Genomic DNA, 15308 nt, shown 5'->3' with positions numbered 1-15308 from the left:
CTTTCCCCATATCCACAGAGTCAGTTATCTCATCACAGAAAGCAATCAAGTTGATCAGTCATGACTTGCCCTTGGTGAATCCATGTTGACTATTCCTGATCACCTTCCTCTCCTCCAAGTACTTCAAAATGGATTCCTTGAGGACCAGCTCCATGATTTTTCCAGGGACTGAGATGAGGCTGACCAGTTTGTAGTTCCCCGGATTCTCCTTCTTTCCTTTTTTAAAGATATTGGCCGGGACCTCCCCCGATCGCCATGAGTTTTCAAAGATAATGGCCAATGGCTCTGCAATCACATCAGCCAACTCCCTCAGCACCCTCTGATGCATTAGATCTGGCCCCATGGACTTGTGCATGTCCAGCTTTTCTAAATAGTCCTTAACCTGTTCTTTCACCTTTGAGGGCTGCTTACCTCCTCCGCATACTGTGCTGCCCAGAGCAGCAGTTTGGGAGCTGACCTTGTCTGTGAAGACCGAGGCAAAAAAAGCATTGAGTGCTTCAGCTTTTTTCACATCATTTGTCACTAGGTTGCCTCCACCCATTCAGTAAGGGTCCCCAACTTTCCCTGACCACCTTCTTGTTGCTAACATACCTGTAGAAATCCTTCTTGTTACCCTTGTTATCCTTTGCTAGCTGCAACTCCAGTTGTGTTTTGGCCTTCCTGATTACACCCTTTGCATGCTCGAACAATATTTTTATACTCCTCCCTAGTCATCTGTCCAAGTTTCCACTTCTTGTAAGCTTCCTTTTTGTGTTTAAGCTCACTGAAGATTTCTCTATTAAGCGAAGCTGGTCGCCTGCATATTTGCTATTCTTTCTGCACTTTGGGATGGTTTGTTCCTGCGCCCTCAGAAGGCTGCTTTAAAATACAGCCAGCACTCCTGGATGACTTTACCCATCATATTAGCCTCCCAGGGGATCCTACACTGTTCTGTGGATAAACTGAAGATTTCAGTTTGTTCTTAGGCTGGCACCTTTCACCAGTACTAAATTCTACACAAAAATAACGAAAACTTAAAGCTGATATGCGAATGTGTAAAATATTTTCAAAAGCCATGTTGCACCGTTAAAAAAAAAAAACTTTATATTTGACCACAGAATATGGGAAAGAAAGACACAGATTTTATCAACATCTGACATCTAACAAATACTTCCATTTTATTGTTCTACAGAATTACAAGGACTGGTGGTGTATTTAGTACAAGATCTACATCAGCCTCCTCCTTCTAAAGATTTAAAGTTTTCTAAATGTTCAATTAGGGCTTCCATCTCTGCAGATTCCAACAACCTGTTGATTAGCTTATCCAGTGCCCCCTCACCACTGAGAAATTCCTATCAAATGAAAGAGAGAAGCATTAATGATTAGTACAGACCAGTATTTTTTGAATGCTGATCAATCAAGAAAAATTCCTGGAATATATTTGCGTGAATCCTGATCTTTATGCATTAACCCATCAATTTTGCATTACTCCCCTGGTGTGACATCAGTTTTGGGTGGTGTAAATTAGTCAGTCGAAGGCATGCTGCTGAGAACAGCGTACGGTTACATAGCATCTTCTTGGCAATAACAAAAGGAAATACTGGCAACATCTTGTATCTATCAAACCCCATTGCCTAAAAGAAGTTAATGAATCTAGCAAGAATGGATGGGATGTAGGATATTGTAATTAATAATGACCAAATTCTGGTACCTTTACTCATGCTGAGTTACAGCTTACTCACAAAAATTTCCATTGACTTCAATTGGACAATTTCTGGAGTACGGGACTGTTCAACGTGAGTAAAGGTATCAGAACAGGATCCTAAAAAATAAGATGAACAAGTAAATAATCTAAATTGTCATGAGATCTTATTTATTGAACCTTGTCTAATTCTCCCCCACACTGTTATTTTTGTAATGATCTTCACTTGTATGTCACATCTTAACATACTGTAAATATTCAAGGGCAGGGATCTGTACTTCTCTGTGTTCTCTAAGGGGTCTAGCTCATTGTTCGCACAATTAAGTACGTGCTATTTGCTCTGTGACTGCAATAATATTAAATCTTAAACCTGAGCAATAAAATTTAAATCTAAACCTAAAATGTAAATCCAAATCATAGAACAAACTCAATCTTGAAACCCATCCTAAGAGTTAAAAATCAATCCAAAACATACTAGCCCAAAAGCTAAAATTATTCCAAAATCTACCCATAAATTGAACTCACACAGAATACTAGCGTATCATGCATTTGTTTGGCACATTCAAGTGAAAAAAAATATAACCATATATAGAATTTTACCCAGAAATATAATGTCAGATAACCTTAAAAAGAAACTTTTCTGTTTCCTTTAAAGGTGACCTGCGAAGTAAAAAAAAAAAATTTAAAGTGTGTGTTTTTTGCCTCTATACCATATAAAGACAGTCTGGAAGTTGTGGGTTGGAGCAGCCATTTGTTTTTTAATTTTTAAACAAACAACTTCTTGCTTTTTTACCCTACATATATCAGGAATGTCAAGTCTAGTCCTCCCTGGTTTGGTGAAGGACTCACTGAATGTCTCAGGTGAGTACTGTGCGTTTTATCAGGCCTTCTTTATCCAACAGAGAAACAAAAAACAAAAGAATGGGGCTAGTGATTTTTTTCTTTTGCATCTCACCTTTAATAATATATCACAAAGGATGGAAAGAAAGATATAGGCTTTCCCAACCTATAATGATGTTCAGTAGTTAGTGGCATTTAATGGTACTTCACAATTTTTGTCCACTCTTAGCTTCTTCACAAATTTAGTAATTACTTTCACAAGATTAACTCTGGCTAGTGATGTAATAAGAATGTATATAGGTACACACCTGTTTCTCTTGAAAAGATTTTACATGTATTATCATAAACATAACTACCTTGATATTGCGGACATCATATGAGATCCTGTGGTCAGTGACTCTGTCCTGGGTGAAGTTATAGGTACGAATTCTCTCTGACTGGGCTCTTGTCCCTATCTGTACAACAACAACAACAACTTCTATTATTTTTTTGAGTTTTAATAACAAAACCCCTTCAAAAGCAGCACATGAGCACCCTTAAACTAGATTGAAATAGATCAACCTGTTCTGTAGATACATACAGTACTTAAACACACAGATTATTAAATCTGATAACTGCCTCTTACACATTTTGGTCTACTGTATAAATATAAATTTTGCCAAGGTTTATGTCACCCCCCCTCCCTATTTCTGCATTGGCTCTGTAGTGATAACAGGAGTTGTTAAATAGTTTAAGAAGCCAAAGTTGTCACTAATGTCAGCAAGTATGTCTACACACAAATTAGGTCAACCAAGTAAGAAGATGCTATTTTTACAGTCACTCTTCAGAGTAGAGTTGTACTATTGGAACAATCAGTATATACTATACTTTCATTAACAGCCTGATCCTGCAAAAATGTATGCAGGTGAGTAATTTCACATGTAAATAGCCTCATATACTTTGCATAAAGAAAAGGAGTACTTGTGGCACCTTAGAGACTAACAAATTTATTAGAGCATAAGCTTTCGTGAGCTACAGCTCACTTCATCATCCGATGAAGTGAGCTGTAGCTCACGAAAGCTTATGCTCTAATAAATTTGTTAGTCTCTAAGGTGCCACAAGTACTCCTTTTCTTTTTGAGAATACAGACTAACACGGCTGCTACTCTGAAACCTATACTTTGCATAGTTGCTCACCTGCCTATGTGTTTAAAGTAGTGGGCTTCACTTAGTATCCATTAACTTTGATGGGCACTGGATAGGCCTGCAGGGCAGAATTTGAAAGGTATTTAGGTGCTTAGGAATCCTGAAAATTCTAATAGGTGCCTAGTCACCTAAACAAACTTTTAAAAATCCCACTAGTCACCTATCTGCATCTTTAAGTGCCTAAATACCTTTCAAATTCTGGCCCTCAGTCACTAAAGAAAATACAATTACTTATAATTTTTGCTGGCAAAGAAAGCGATGGTTGAACTAGTCAAGCAGTTTCCATTATAACCATCCATTTCTAAAGAACACTCAAACTTTCTGAATAAACATTTTTTCAGCTGAAATGTTCCACAGTTGATTTCAGCTCAAAGATGCATTTGGGGGCATTTTGAGAAGAATAGTGTAGAGCTGTTCTTCAGGATCACAAGACTGCGAAAATATTTTCCCATTTTAAAAGTGAGAAGCCACCAGCTGGTGCCAGCTCAGTTTAAATCTCCCATTCTGAATGGCTGCTATTTTTACAAGGCAAGTAACTTTGCTTGGGACTCTCACAGTCCTAGCCAGATGAATCTGTAGGGCTGCAATTCCCACTAATGATAATTAAAGTGGCACTTCCAATTATGTAATCAGCAAACTCAAAATGTACTCCCTATAACAGAGGGATGGTGAAGGAGCCATACTAGAGTATGGCTCAGAAAAATGAACACAAGTGAAGGAATAAACAGAGAATTTGTGATATAGGGTGTCTTCTAGTGGTGACAAGATGGAGTTACAAACGAATTCAAAACTGAATTTCAGGTAGTTTGTTTATTTTTTTAAAATGGAGGGTGAGATACTGAAAAGTGCCTGAGGAAATAAGTGCACAACTTCCGTTTAAAATCAACAGAAACTGGGTGCCTAACTCACCTAGGAGATTTTGAAAATCTCACTTGCCGCCACACTTACATTTCCAAACAAGAAATTGTTTTAATGCATTGTGAAACATTAAGGGTGGGAGTTTCACTTTGGATGTCCATTAATTTTAATCGGAAGTGCACATCCAAATCCCTGAAGTAGCTTTGACAAATCTCAGCCTAAATTCCAAACGAGATAAAGGTTTCATCAGCTATAGTGACTGAGTTAATTTAAATTCAATCTGCAATTAGTGGTTAAATAACTGATTTGGAAGTTTGTCAGTACTGAATCTTTTTTTCTTTTTTCTTTTTTTTTTTTTTAATTGCTTCTGCCCACTGAAGTTCACGTTGTAAAGAGCAAGATGCTCAGAGCAAGAGAGAAGAACAGTAGTGTACGGGGGGTGGAACAACCTTACAACTTAACTTCGTCTGTAAGGTTAACTTTGATTAACTTGTAAGTAACTGAAGTTAATTTATCTAAATTATTTCTTCCTCAATAGTTTGGCTAAACTTCCAAAGACATAATAAATTATCGTATGGCTCTAAAGTGGCAAGATTTTTGGTATCAAGAATATTCTTATTTTTCCCTCCACTCCGCAGGATCCTAGCAATTATTGTATTTCAGAATGTGACTACCGAAACTCACTGGACCAGATTCTCATTTACACAAAAGCTCCTTTAATCACTTGTTAGTGTAAAAGAGCGTTAAAGTGGGTGTAAATTACATGCAGTTATGAAAAAAGAAAAGGAGTACGTGTGGCACCTTAGAGACTAACAAATTTATTAGAGCATAAGCTTTCGTGAGCTACAGCTCACTTCATCGGATGCATTTGGTGGAAAAATTTGGTTTTTCCACCAAATGCATCCGATGAAGTGAGCTGTAGCTCACGAAAGCTTATGCTCTAATAAATTTGTTAGTCTCTAAGGTGCCACACGTACTCCTTTTCTTTTTGCGAATACAGACTAACACGGCTGCTACTCTGAAACATGCAGTTATGAAGTTAGATTTGGTTAATTATATCCACATTAAAGCCCCTGTACATTGCCAAAGCAATGTAAACCGGCCTTGATGGTAATTAAGGGCCTGATTCTTATCTACATTTACAAGCACATGCTTTCCTTTTTACCTACATCCATCTATACACACCTCCCCTACTGCCCAAACACACAAAAAAAGGGGGAAATTATTGTTGCTAATCCTGAAAGCTCAAAACTATGGCATAATGTCATCTCCAAGTTTCAATAAGGAAAACATGTTCTCACCTGCAGTTTTCTAGCATTCTGCCTTTTGCTGAAGTCTTTCTCAATTATTTGCTGATACAACCTAGCTCTCAGTGTCCGCAAAGCTAGTTCCTTGTTCAATTGCTGTGATCGCTCCTGCTGACACTCTACTGTTAATCCTGTGTAGAATTCAAGAGAACACTGATCAAAGACCCATTATAACAAACAACAAACGGGATTAATCCTAAAACATTAGTCAAATGAAACCTTTCAGACCTCCTGCTCTTACTCTAAGGGCCTATTCGTACTAGGATAAAAGGTGTATTTTTAAAACATTTTAGCTAGTATATTTTAGAACTGTAGTGTAAATGGGACAAGTTTTAACACAGCTGGTAGAGGTGAACTTGAGGGTTTTTTTATTGAGGTTCATTGGATCACTTTTAATTATGGTGCTGCATCTGGGAGTCCAGGGTTCATCTAAACCAGCTAACGCAGGGGTTCTCAAACTGGGGGTAGGAACCCCTCGGGGTAGGAGTGGGCAAACTTTTTGGCCCCAGGGTCACACTGGGGTTGCAAAACTGTATGAAGGGCTGGGTAGGGAAGGCTGTGCCTCCCCACCCCATATCCGTCCCCTCCCACTTCCCACCCTCTGACTGCCCCCCTCAGAACTCCTGACCCATCCAATCCCCCTGCTCCTTGTCCCCTAACTGCCCCGCCCCTAACTTCCCCCTGGGACCCCACTCCCTATCCAACCCCCCCTGCTCCCAATCCGCCGACCCCTATCCACATCCCCACCCTCTGACAGGCCCCCCGGGACCCCACGCTTATCCAACCCTCTCTGTTCGCTGATCATCCTCCCCTGCAGAACCTCCACTGCATCCAACCGCCTTTTGCTCCCTGTCCCCTGGACACCCCACCCCTTATCCAATGCCCCAGCCCCCTTACCATGCCGCTCAGAGCAGCATGTCTGGCTGCCACGCCGCCCGGCCAGAGATAGACATGCTGCCACTCTGCTCGGCAGGAGCTCACAGCCCCGCCACCCAGAGTGCTGCCTGCACAGTGGCATGGCTATGGGGGGGACAGTAGGGGAGGGGTCGGGCACTAGCCTCCCCAGCCTGGAGCTCAAGGGCTGAGTAGGACAGTCATGTGGGCCACATCTGGCCCGCGGGCCATAGTTTGCCCACCTCTGCCTCAGGGGGTCACAAGGTTATTACATAGGGGGTCGCGAGCTGTCAGCCTCCACCCCAAAACCCGTTTTACATCCAGCATTTATAATGGTGTTAAATATATTAAAAAGTGTTTTTAATTTATAAGGGGGGGGTCACACTGAGGCTTGCTAATTGAAAGGGGTCACCAGTACAAAAGTTTGAGAACCACGGTGCTAACATGTTTAAAATATTATTTGCCCTTTCTACATTAGGATGTTTAAACTAATAATATAGGGTTACATTGTGTGTGTGTGTATGTACATATATACACCTCTACCCCGGAACGCAACCTGATATAACACAAATTCGGATATAACGTGGTAAAGCAGCGCTCTGGGGGGGCGGAGCTGTGTGCTCCGGTGGATCAAAGCAAGTTCAATACAACACGGTTTCACCTATAACGCGGTAAGATTTTTTGGCTCCCGAGGACAGCGTTATATGCGTAGAAGTGGATATAGTTATATAATAATTATATAGCACTTTTCATCAACAGATCTCAAAGCATTTTACACAAGGAGGTACTTATCTCAGTCCTTTGTTTACATAAGACCTGATGCTGCAAACTATACCCTCAATTGTCATTAGCTTTAATGAGGGTTAAGGGTCCTCAGTTTACAGAAGTTATTTACGTCTTCCACAATGTCCCTGTCTCACCCCAAAGTGTGGTCCATTTATTAAGTTTGTCACATTGTAAAGATAAAATTGACCATGCAATTTTTGACATAAACAAACACACTCCCCTGCAAAAAATGAGAAGGGCCACCTGACTTTCTCTGTATTGGCTGCAGTGCTGCCAGCTGTTCCATGCAGACAGACCCTAGTGGCTAAAGTGAAGCAGCATGCAGGATCAGAGTCTTTGATTTTGGAATCTAGGTTATGTGCATCTATGCACTAAAAGGCAAAGGTTAAAAATACAAAATCCCGGACACACTTACCAGTGGGAATATGAACTATTCTCACAGCACTGTCCGTTGTGTTAACATGTTGCCCTCCTGCACCTTTGGCCCTGAAAGTATCTATACGCAAATCCTTAGAATACACTTTAACATCTACCTAGAGTCAAAGAAAATTAAGTTACCATCTGCTTATAACCATTTTAAAGAGATACTCTCAGTTTAAAAACACCACTTCTGTCCAAAATTTGCTTGCCTCCCATTGTTACCAGTAACACCTAGGTGACTGTAACTGAAAGAAATTAGTAAACAAACAACATTTCTGTTCTTTTCAGTTTGTTTACTCTGAGCCTTTGATAATTATTTGTGTGTAGTCAATTTCACTGTTTCTCCTGTGTAATCTGTCAGTTCCCCTGTTTGTGCAGAATCTTTCACATAGCAACAGGGGAGAGAAAAATCTTTAAAGAATAGGAAAATGTTATTGTAAAACCACAACAACTGGCAGGGAGACTCAGAAGCAGATGCAGTACCAGAGACTACTTTTGATTTCTTTCACACTTACACACCAGTGTGGATCTATGCTACACCTAAAGGCCCCAATCCTACAAACACTTGTGAATGTGCCTAATATAAATCCCCTGTGTAGTCCCATTGATTTAAGCACGTGTAAGTGTTTGCAGGCTAAGGTCCTAAAACTGCTGAAGAACAGAGAAAGGTTACTATTTATTATCTGTATGGTGGTAGCACCTAAAGGCAGGCCCATAGACAGCAATTCTGGGCCCCAGGGCAGAACAGTCAAGAGGCCCCCTAGAAAGGATGGGCACGGCCTCTCCTGCAGCGGGGCCCAGGGGAACCTTCGCTTCTTTCCAGTCTCCTACTGTCTGTGTTTCTGTGGATCATTTTCTCTAATACACATTTACCAACCACAGAGATCCTAACTTTCAGCTCTTCCCCATGGGTATCCATCCAGCTGCCTTTCCCATCCACGTGGGACTGGTGCAAACTCCAGAGCTGCTTCAGAATTGATTTGTTTCTCAGATACCACCCAGCCCCTTCCCCATTATATCACCAAAGCAGTTTCTTCTCATTGGCCTTTGGGAGGATGAGGCAAAATAAACTGCAGTTTCTGTAACTGTGTCACTACCTGAAGGCATTGTGTCTGGAACCTGCAGTGCAATGTCTCAGCACTGAAGAATTCCCTCTCCCCTTCCTTCCCCAAGCCAGGGGTAACCTGATGCTCTAGTAACCAGCCAAGATCTGCTTTTTTTTTTTTTTTTTTTTATAAAAGGTGTTTCCAGAGAACCGGGTCCAAAAACTAGGAATGTATCCAAAGGTACTTGAGCATGCAAATACCATAACTCAGGTCCGAGTGGGAAACCATTAGAGCTGTAATTATTTATGCATTTGTATTACAGTAGCATCTCTGGGTCCCAACTGAGATCAAGGCTCTATTGTGCAGGATGCTGTACACACTCATGGAGACAGTTCCCTGTCCTACAGAGACTACAATCTAAACAGACAAGACAAACAAAGGAAGGATTGCTGTCACAATTTTACAGATAGGAAATTGAGGCCCAGAGAGATTAAGTAATTTACCCAAGGTGGAATTCCCCCTTCCCTGAACCAGAGCCAGCCCACAAGCAGCCAGAGAATTCCCCTGTCATGGGCACTGCATGCATGTGCAACAATCTGCAAAGGAGGCCAAACTGAGATTCCTTTAAAAATATGGCCCTTTATGCCTAAAATTAGGGAATACTTAATATAATGTTGCCTTAAAGGTTAGAGCAGCACGCTGGGTTCTCTCTGTCTCTGCCACTGATTCATTGGGTTTCCTTAGGCAAGTCATTTAATCTCCCTGAGCCAAATTCATTATGGCATTGTGTTCCAGCTAATCCTCATCCCTCTGCCAATTTCCTACCCAGCACATGAAGGAAAAGCCCAACTAAAAGTCTGTCTGAAACAAACAGAGTACTAATACATGGGACAGGGAGGGTCCCAACATTAACCAGGGACCTAAATAATTATTAAATGTATCTACTGTGCACTAATGGGCTTTATAAACCTAAAGCTGTGGCTGTATGAAAATTCTCACAATAATCCCCCAATGCTTGTATGACCGTCTTTGACATGTTACTCATGCACTAGCTGAAACTCTTTGGAGCGTTACACTCTTATTCATAGATTCCAAGGCCAGAAGAGACCATTGTGATCATCTAGTGAGTCTGACCTCCTGCATAACAGAGGCCACGGAATTTCCCCAAAATAATTCCCACAGCAGATCTTTTAGATCTTCATTTTAAAATGGTCAGTGATGGAGTATCCACCAGGATTATTATTAGTGAACATAAATAAATCTTCTGGTGAGAGTATCACGGCTCCCTTTACAGGAGTCCCAACATCCCCACTCCCAATCATCCCATCACTCCCAAATACCAGTGATAATCCCCAAATGAGATCAGCCACATGACCCCAGAGAACAGCCACCAGCCCAAATCAAAATAGCCTTAAACACCACCCCCACCACCAGCCTAGCGCTGTCACCGAAACACCCTTCCCTCCCGTTTCCCAGACTCACCCTGCCCTTCTCCTCCCTGGCAGACCCCAGACAAAGCCCGACCGGCGCCCAGTGGGGTGCTGCCAATGCCTTTACTACAGATGTTGGACCAGCGGCTGCTGGATCCTGAGTGCGATCTCGAGGCTGCCCTCCAGCAGTCCTGTGCCCAGCTCCTTCCCCCCAGCTGTCCCTGCCTCCCCTGCTCTGCAGCCCGTGGTGGGTACTGGGACTCGGGAGCACACACCTAAGAGCTCTGCAGCCCAGGCAATTTAAAAGGGCCCGGGGCTCCCAGCTACTGTGGCGGCAACCCCTGGGCCCTTTTATATTGCCCCAGCCCCTGGGCAATTGCCCCCTTTGCCCCCACTACGTCAGTGGGCCTGCCTAGAGGCCATGGGCTCCATTGTTCAAGGCACTCTACAAACATGTACAAACTCTGTCAAGTCAATGGTTCTTATGTTACTAAACTGTCTCAGCATTTTTGAAAATTACAGCTTAGGTACAAGTTTAATTTTAAGCACCAGGTTTGAAGATTTTGGCTGAGGTATATGACAGGACAGGGTTAGAGATAGGCCACGAAGGGCCCTAAAAGCTAAGACAAGTAGTTCATACTTGATATGGTGAATAAGGGGGAGCGAGAGTGGAGGGATGCAAAGAGGGAAGTGACTTGGTCAAAGTGACAAGCCTAGATGATTTTTGCTGCAGTGTTTTTAATGGATCTAAGTGAAACAAGACCAAAAGGGAGTTTGCAGCCATGGAGATGCGAGACAATGAAGGCCTGGATCAGCTTCAGCTGAATGGACTGAGAAGAAAGGCTGGCTCTTGGAAATGTACAGAAATGAGTGGCAAGATTTAGACACAATTTAGATGTGTGGTAAAGGGCTGAGCTGAAGGTGATACCTAGATTTAGAGTGTATCTAAGCAGAGGAAAGTACCAAAAATAAGATGTGTGATTGAAAAGAAAAAAGAACATTCCGAAAGGTTGATTGTGTCATACCAAACTTTTGTCTGAATGTACTCCCAAGCCTCAATACATTGTTTAATTTAGAATTGGTTTTACTCCTAGTGAGTCAGTTTTGTGAATGCCAGGAGCTGGAGAGCTTAACAACATTAACTTCCATAGAATCATAGAAGTGCAAGATTGGAATGGACCTTGAGATACCATCTAGACCAATCTCCTGCACTCAAGGCAGGACTATGTACTAGACGATACCTGACAGGTATCACTGTTCTTAAAAACCTCCAATGCCAAACATTTCACAACCTCCCTAGGCAATTTGTTCCAAGGCTCAACTACCCTGACAGTGAGGACGTTTTTCCTAATGTCTAACCTAAACCTCCCTTGCTACAATTTAAGCCCATTGCTTCTTGTCCTATTCTCAGAGGTGAACAAGAAAAATGTTTTGCCCTCCTTGTAACAACCTTTTATGTACTTGAAAACTGTTATGTCCCCCCTCACAAACCCAATTTTTTCAGTCTTTCCTCATAGGTCTTTAATCTTTTAATCTTTAATCATTTTTGTTGCTATCATCTGGACTTTCTCCCATTTGTGCACATCTTTCCTGAAATGTGGCTCCCAGAACTGGACACAAAACTCCAGTTGAGGTCTAATCAGCAGAATAGAGTGGAAGAATTACCTCTCATGTCTTGCTTACAACACTCCTGCTAATACATCCCAGAATAACGTTGCTTTTTTTTGCAACGTTACACTGTTCACTCATATTTAGCTTGTGATCCACTATTACCACCAGATCCCTTTCTGCAGTACTCCTTTCTAGGCAGCATTTCCTATTTTGTATGTGTGCAATTGATTGTTTCTTCCTAAGTGGAGTACTTTGCATTTGTCCTTATTGAATTTCATCCTATTAACTTCAGACCATTTTTCCAGTTTGTCCAGACCATTTTGAATTTTAATCCTAACCTCCAAAGTACTTGCAATCCCTCCCAGCTTGATATCACCTGCAAACTTTATAAGTGTACTCTCTATGCCATTATCTAAATAACTGAGGAAGATATTGAACAAAACTGGGCCCAGGACCAATCCCTGCGAGACCCCACTCGATATGCCTTCCAGCTTGACTATGAAACACTGATAAGTACTCTCGGGGAATGGTTTTCCACCCAGTTATGCATTCACGGTATAGTAACTCCATGTAAGCTGCATCTCCCTTGTTTGTTTATGAGAAGGTCATGCGAGTAGCAAAAGCCTTATTAAAGTCAAGATATACCACATCTACCATTTCCCCCCATCCACAAGGCTTGTTATCCTCTGAAAAAAAGCTCTTAGGTTGGTTTGATATGATTTGTTCTTGACAAATCATTGCTGACTGTTACTTATCACCTTATTATCTTCTAAGTGTTTACAAAATTATTGATTGGTTATTTGCTCCATTATCTTTCTGGGTACAGAAGTTAAGCTGACTGAATTTTCCTCCAGGGCAGATTGGAAGAGGCCCTGGAGGTTTTTCGCCTTCCTCTGTAGCATGGGGCATGGGTCACTTGAGGGAGGATTTCTGCTCCTTGAAGTCTTTAAACCATGATTTGAGGACTTCAATAGCTCAGACATAGGTGAGGTTTTTCGTAGGAGTGGGTGGGTGAGATTCTGTGGCCTGCGTTGTGCAGGAGGTCGGACTAGATGATCGGAACGGTCCCTTCTGACCTTAGTATCTATGAATCTATGGTCTGTATCCTTATGCCCTTGAATTGCACTGTATCTCAGGCAGTAGTGGATTTCTAAAACTTTGCTTTTGAGGATCCACTAAAGTTTGTAGTGAATCATTTAGCCAGGTGCTGAGTCAAGAGTTACAGCCTTGCGCAGAAGAAAAGCTTGTGTATCCTTTGTCTGGATTTGACAATACATATTGGCACCAATAAAATAATAGCAGTAACTTGGCTTAGTCTTTGGGGTTTGTTGTTTTAAATATAACACACTCAAATGCCAAAAAGAAAAGCCAGGAAGACACTTCAATTTTATTCTGATTAAAGGTTAGTTTACCTCCTCTGGCTGAGGTAGGACAACAACTGACATTGTCCCAGTGTGAATACGCTGCATTCTTGATGATAGGCCAGTCTCAGGAATTCGCTGAACTCTGTGAGTCCCTCCCTCATATTTCAAATACCTGTAGACACAGTCTCCCGAAATATGAGCAGCTGCATGGTGCAATCCACCTTTAAAGACAAATATTGCATAAGAGGTACAGTCCAAAGACACAGCTTTAACTTAGTCTTCTTGGCAGAAAGAACAGAACATTATCATACCAATCTCAGCTGGTGTGTAGTTCAGAATGTCAAAGGCCCAACATTTGTAATCTGCATAATTCTGGTACATGTCAAACATTTCTTTGGTGAACTGTTGGCAAATGTCACCTACAAAATTAAATATTTAGACAGCACAACATGAAATATAAGTTTATAGACTCTTCCCTCATAATTAACAATTTTTAGCATTAGCAGTAACTCTAAAGATCATTGTCGTTGGAGACAGTGCTTTATGCAGATAAATTAATACTCATCTCTACAACGTGCCATTTTACATTATTAAAATGTAAGAGAAACAATTGAAGCCTTTAGAGTGGTAGCCGTCTTAGTCTGTATCAGCAGAAAGAACGAGGAGTACTTGTGGCACCTTAGAGACTAACAAATTTATTAGGGTATAAGCTTTCATGGGCTAAAACCCACTTCATCGGATGCATGCAGTAGAAAATACAGTAGGAAGATATATATACACAGAGAACATGAAAAAATTGGTGTTGCCATACCAACTCTAACGAGACACATCAATTAAAGTGGGCTATTATCAGCAGGAGAAAAAAAAACTTTTGTAGTGATAATCAGGATGGCCCATTTTAAACAGTTGACAAGAAGGTGTGAGTAACAGTAGGGGAAAAATTAGCAAGGGGAAATAGTTTTTAGTTTGTGTAATGACTCATCCACTCCCAGTCTTTATTCAAGCCTAATTTAATGAAGCCTTGTAAACCTGGATGGAGGTTTGGAGTAACCTTTACTTGTGATGACTTTGCTGACCTCCAGTGGTTCTGCCCGATGTCACCTCTAATATAACATCACTTTCATCATGTTTCTCCCTTGGCACTATACTCTGGAAAAGCTGAAAAGAAAGAAAAAAAATATCAATATCTTCCCTTCCCGATCAAATTTACAGCCAGCTCTCATGGTTGCATCAGTCTGAACATACACAAACCCCAGACTTGTAAACACAAATCAGGTAGTTAGGAGCGCAAATTGCCCAGTCAGTGTTATAGTCTGAGATTCCTGGCACATAAAGGTGAAATTTTGGTGTGTTAATGGAGGCTAACTGAAAATTTGACTCCACAATGCCAAGCATGAGACCATCAAATCAGCTACTGCAGCCTCCCTTGTGAACATAATGATATTAGCCAGGAAAGTCAGTTTACACTGACACTGATCTTATTTTTCAGAAGATTCTATTTCATACAATCAGATTATCTTAATTTTCTAAAATACACTTGATTCACAACATAAAGCCCTCCACTGGATTTCTTTCAGCTTCTCTTACTACAATTATTTTCACACACTGGTCTCATTCAACTGAAGAAAATGATAAAGGATTGAAAGTTCCATGAGAATAAAGCCTTTCGAGACATCTCTGTACCCTCTCTGCTGCCATGAACAATTGGCGGAACCCCATGCCATGTCTTCGTAGCACAGTAGTTCACTGTGTTACAGACTTTTCAATGACAGCAAACAAACAAGCACACATAGAAGCTCTTTTTTTAGACACTTTTTGTTAAGGTGCATTTGATAGTAGAGAGACTTTCTAACAGTGAACATTTCCAGGTCTTTTCCAATGAGAAAA

The 15308-nt window shown here is 41.2% G+C and overlaps 1 protein-coding gene across 9 annotated transcripts in view; it reads right to left on the bottom strand.

Moving 5' to 3' along the window:
• Positions 1–1133: 1133 nt before the first annotated feature.
• MTRF1 (mitochondrial translation release factor 1) overlaps positions 1134–15308 on the bottom strand; it is a 28725-nt gene continuing 14550 nt past the window's right edge. For 7 of the 9 annotated variants that reach the window (XM_038386919.2, XM_038386922.2, XM_043504561.1 and 4 more), the window contains 7 exons: positions 14498–14579; positions 13733–13840; positions 13470–13642; positions 7966–8083; positions 5865–6001; positions 2878–2976; positions 1134–1331 (listed from right to left, as the gene is read on the bottom strand). In XM_038386919.2, coding sequence (XP_038242847.1) covers positions 1212–1331; positions 2878–2976; positions 5865–6001; positions 7966–8083; positions 13470–13642; positions 13733–13840; positions 14498–14579 — 837 coding nt within the window. In that variant the 3' untranslated portion in view covers positions 1134–1211. The other 2 variants (XM_043504563.1, XM_043504564.1) reach the window with 2 other exon arrangements.

The sequence above is a fragment of the Dermochelys coriacea genome, chromosome 1, assembly GCF_009764565.3.
Source record: "Dermochelys coriacea isolate rDerCor1 chromosome 1, rDerCor1.pri.v4, whole genome shotgun sequence".
NCBI classification, from domain to species: Eukaryota; Metazoa; Chordata; order Testudines; family Dermochelyidae; genus Dermochelys; species Dermochelys coriacea.
Note: the sequence above shows the minus strand (reverse complement) of the source record. Positions and strands in the feature narration are given on the sequence as shown.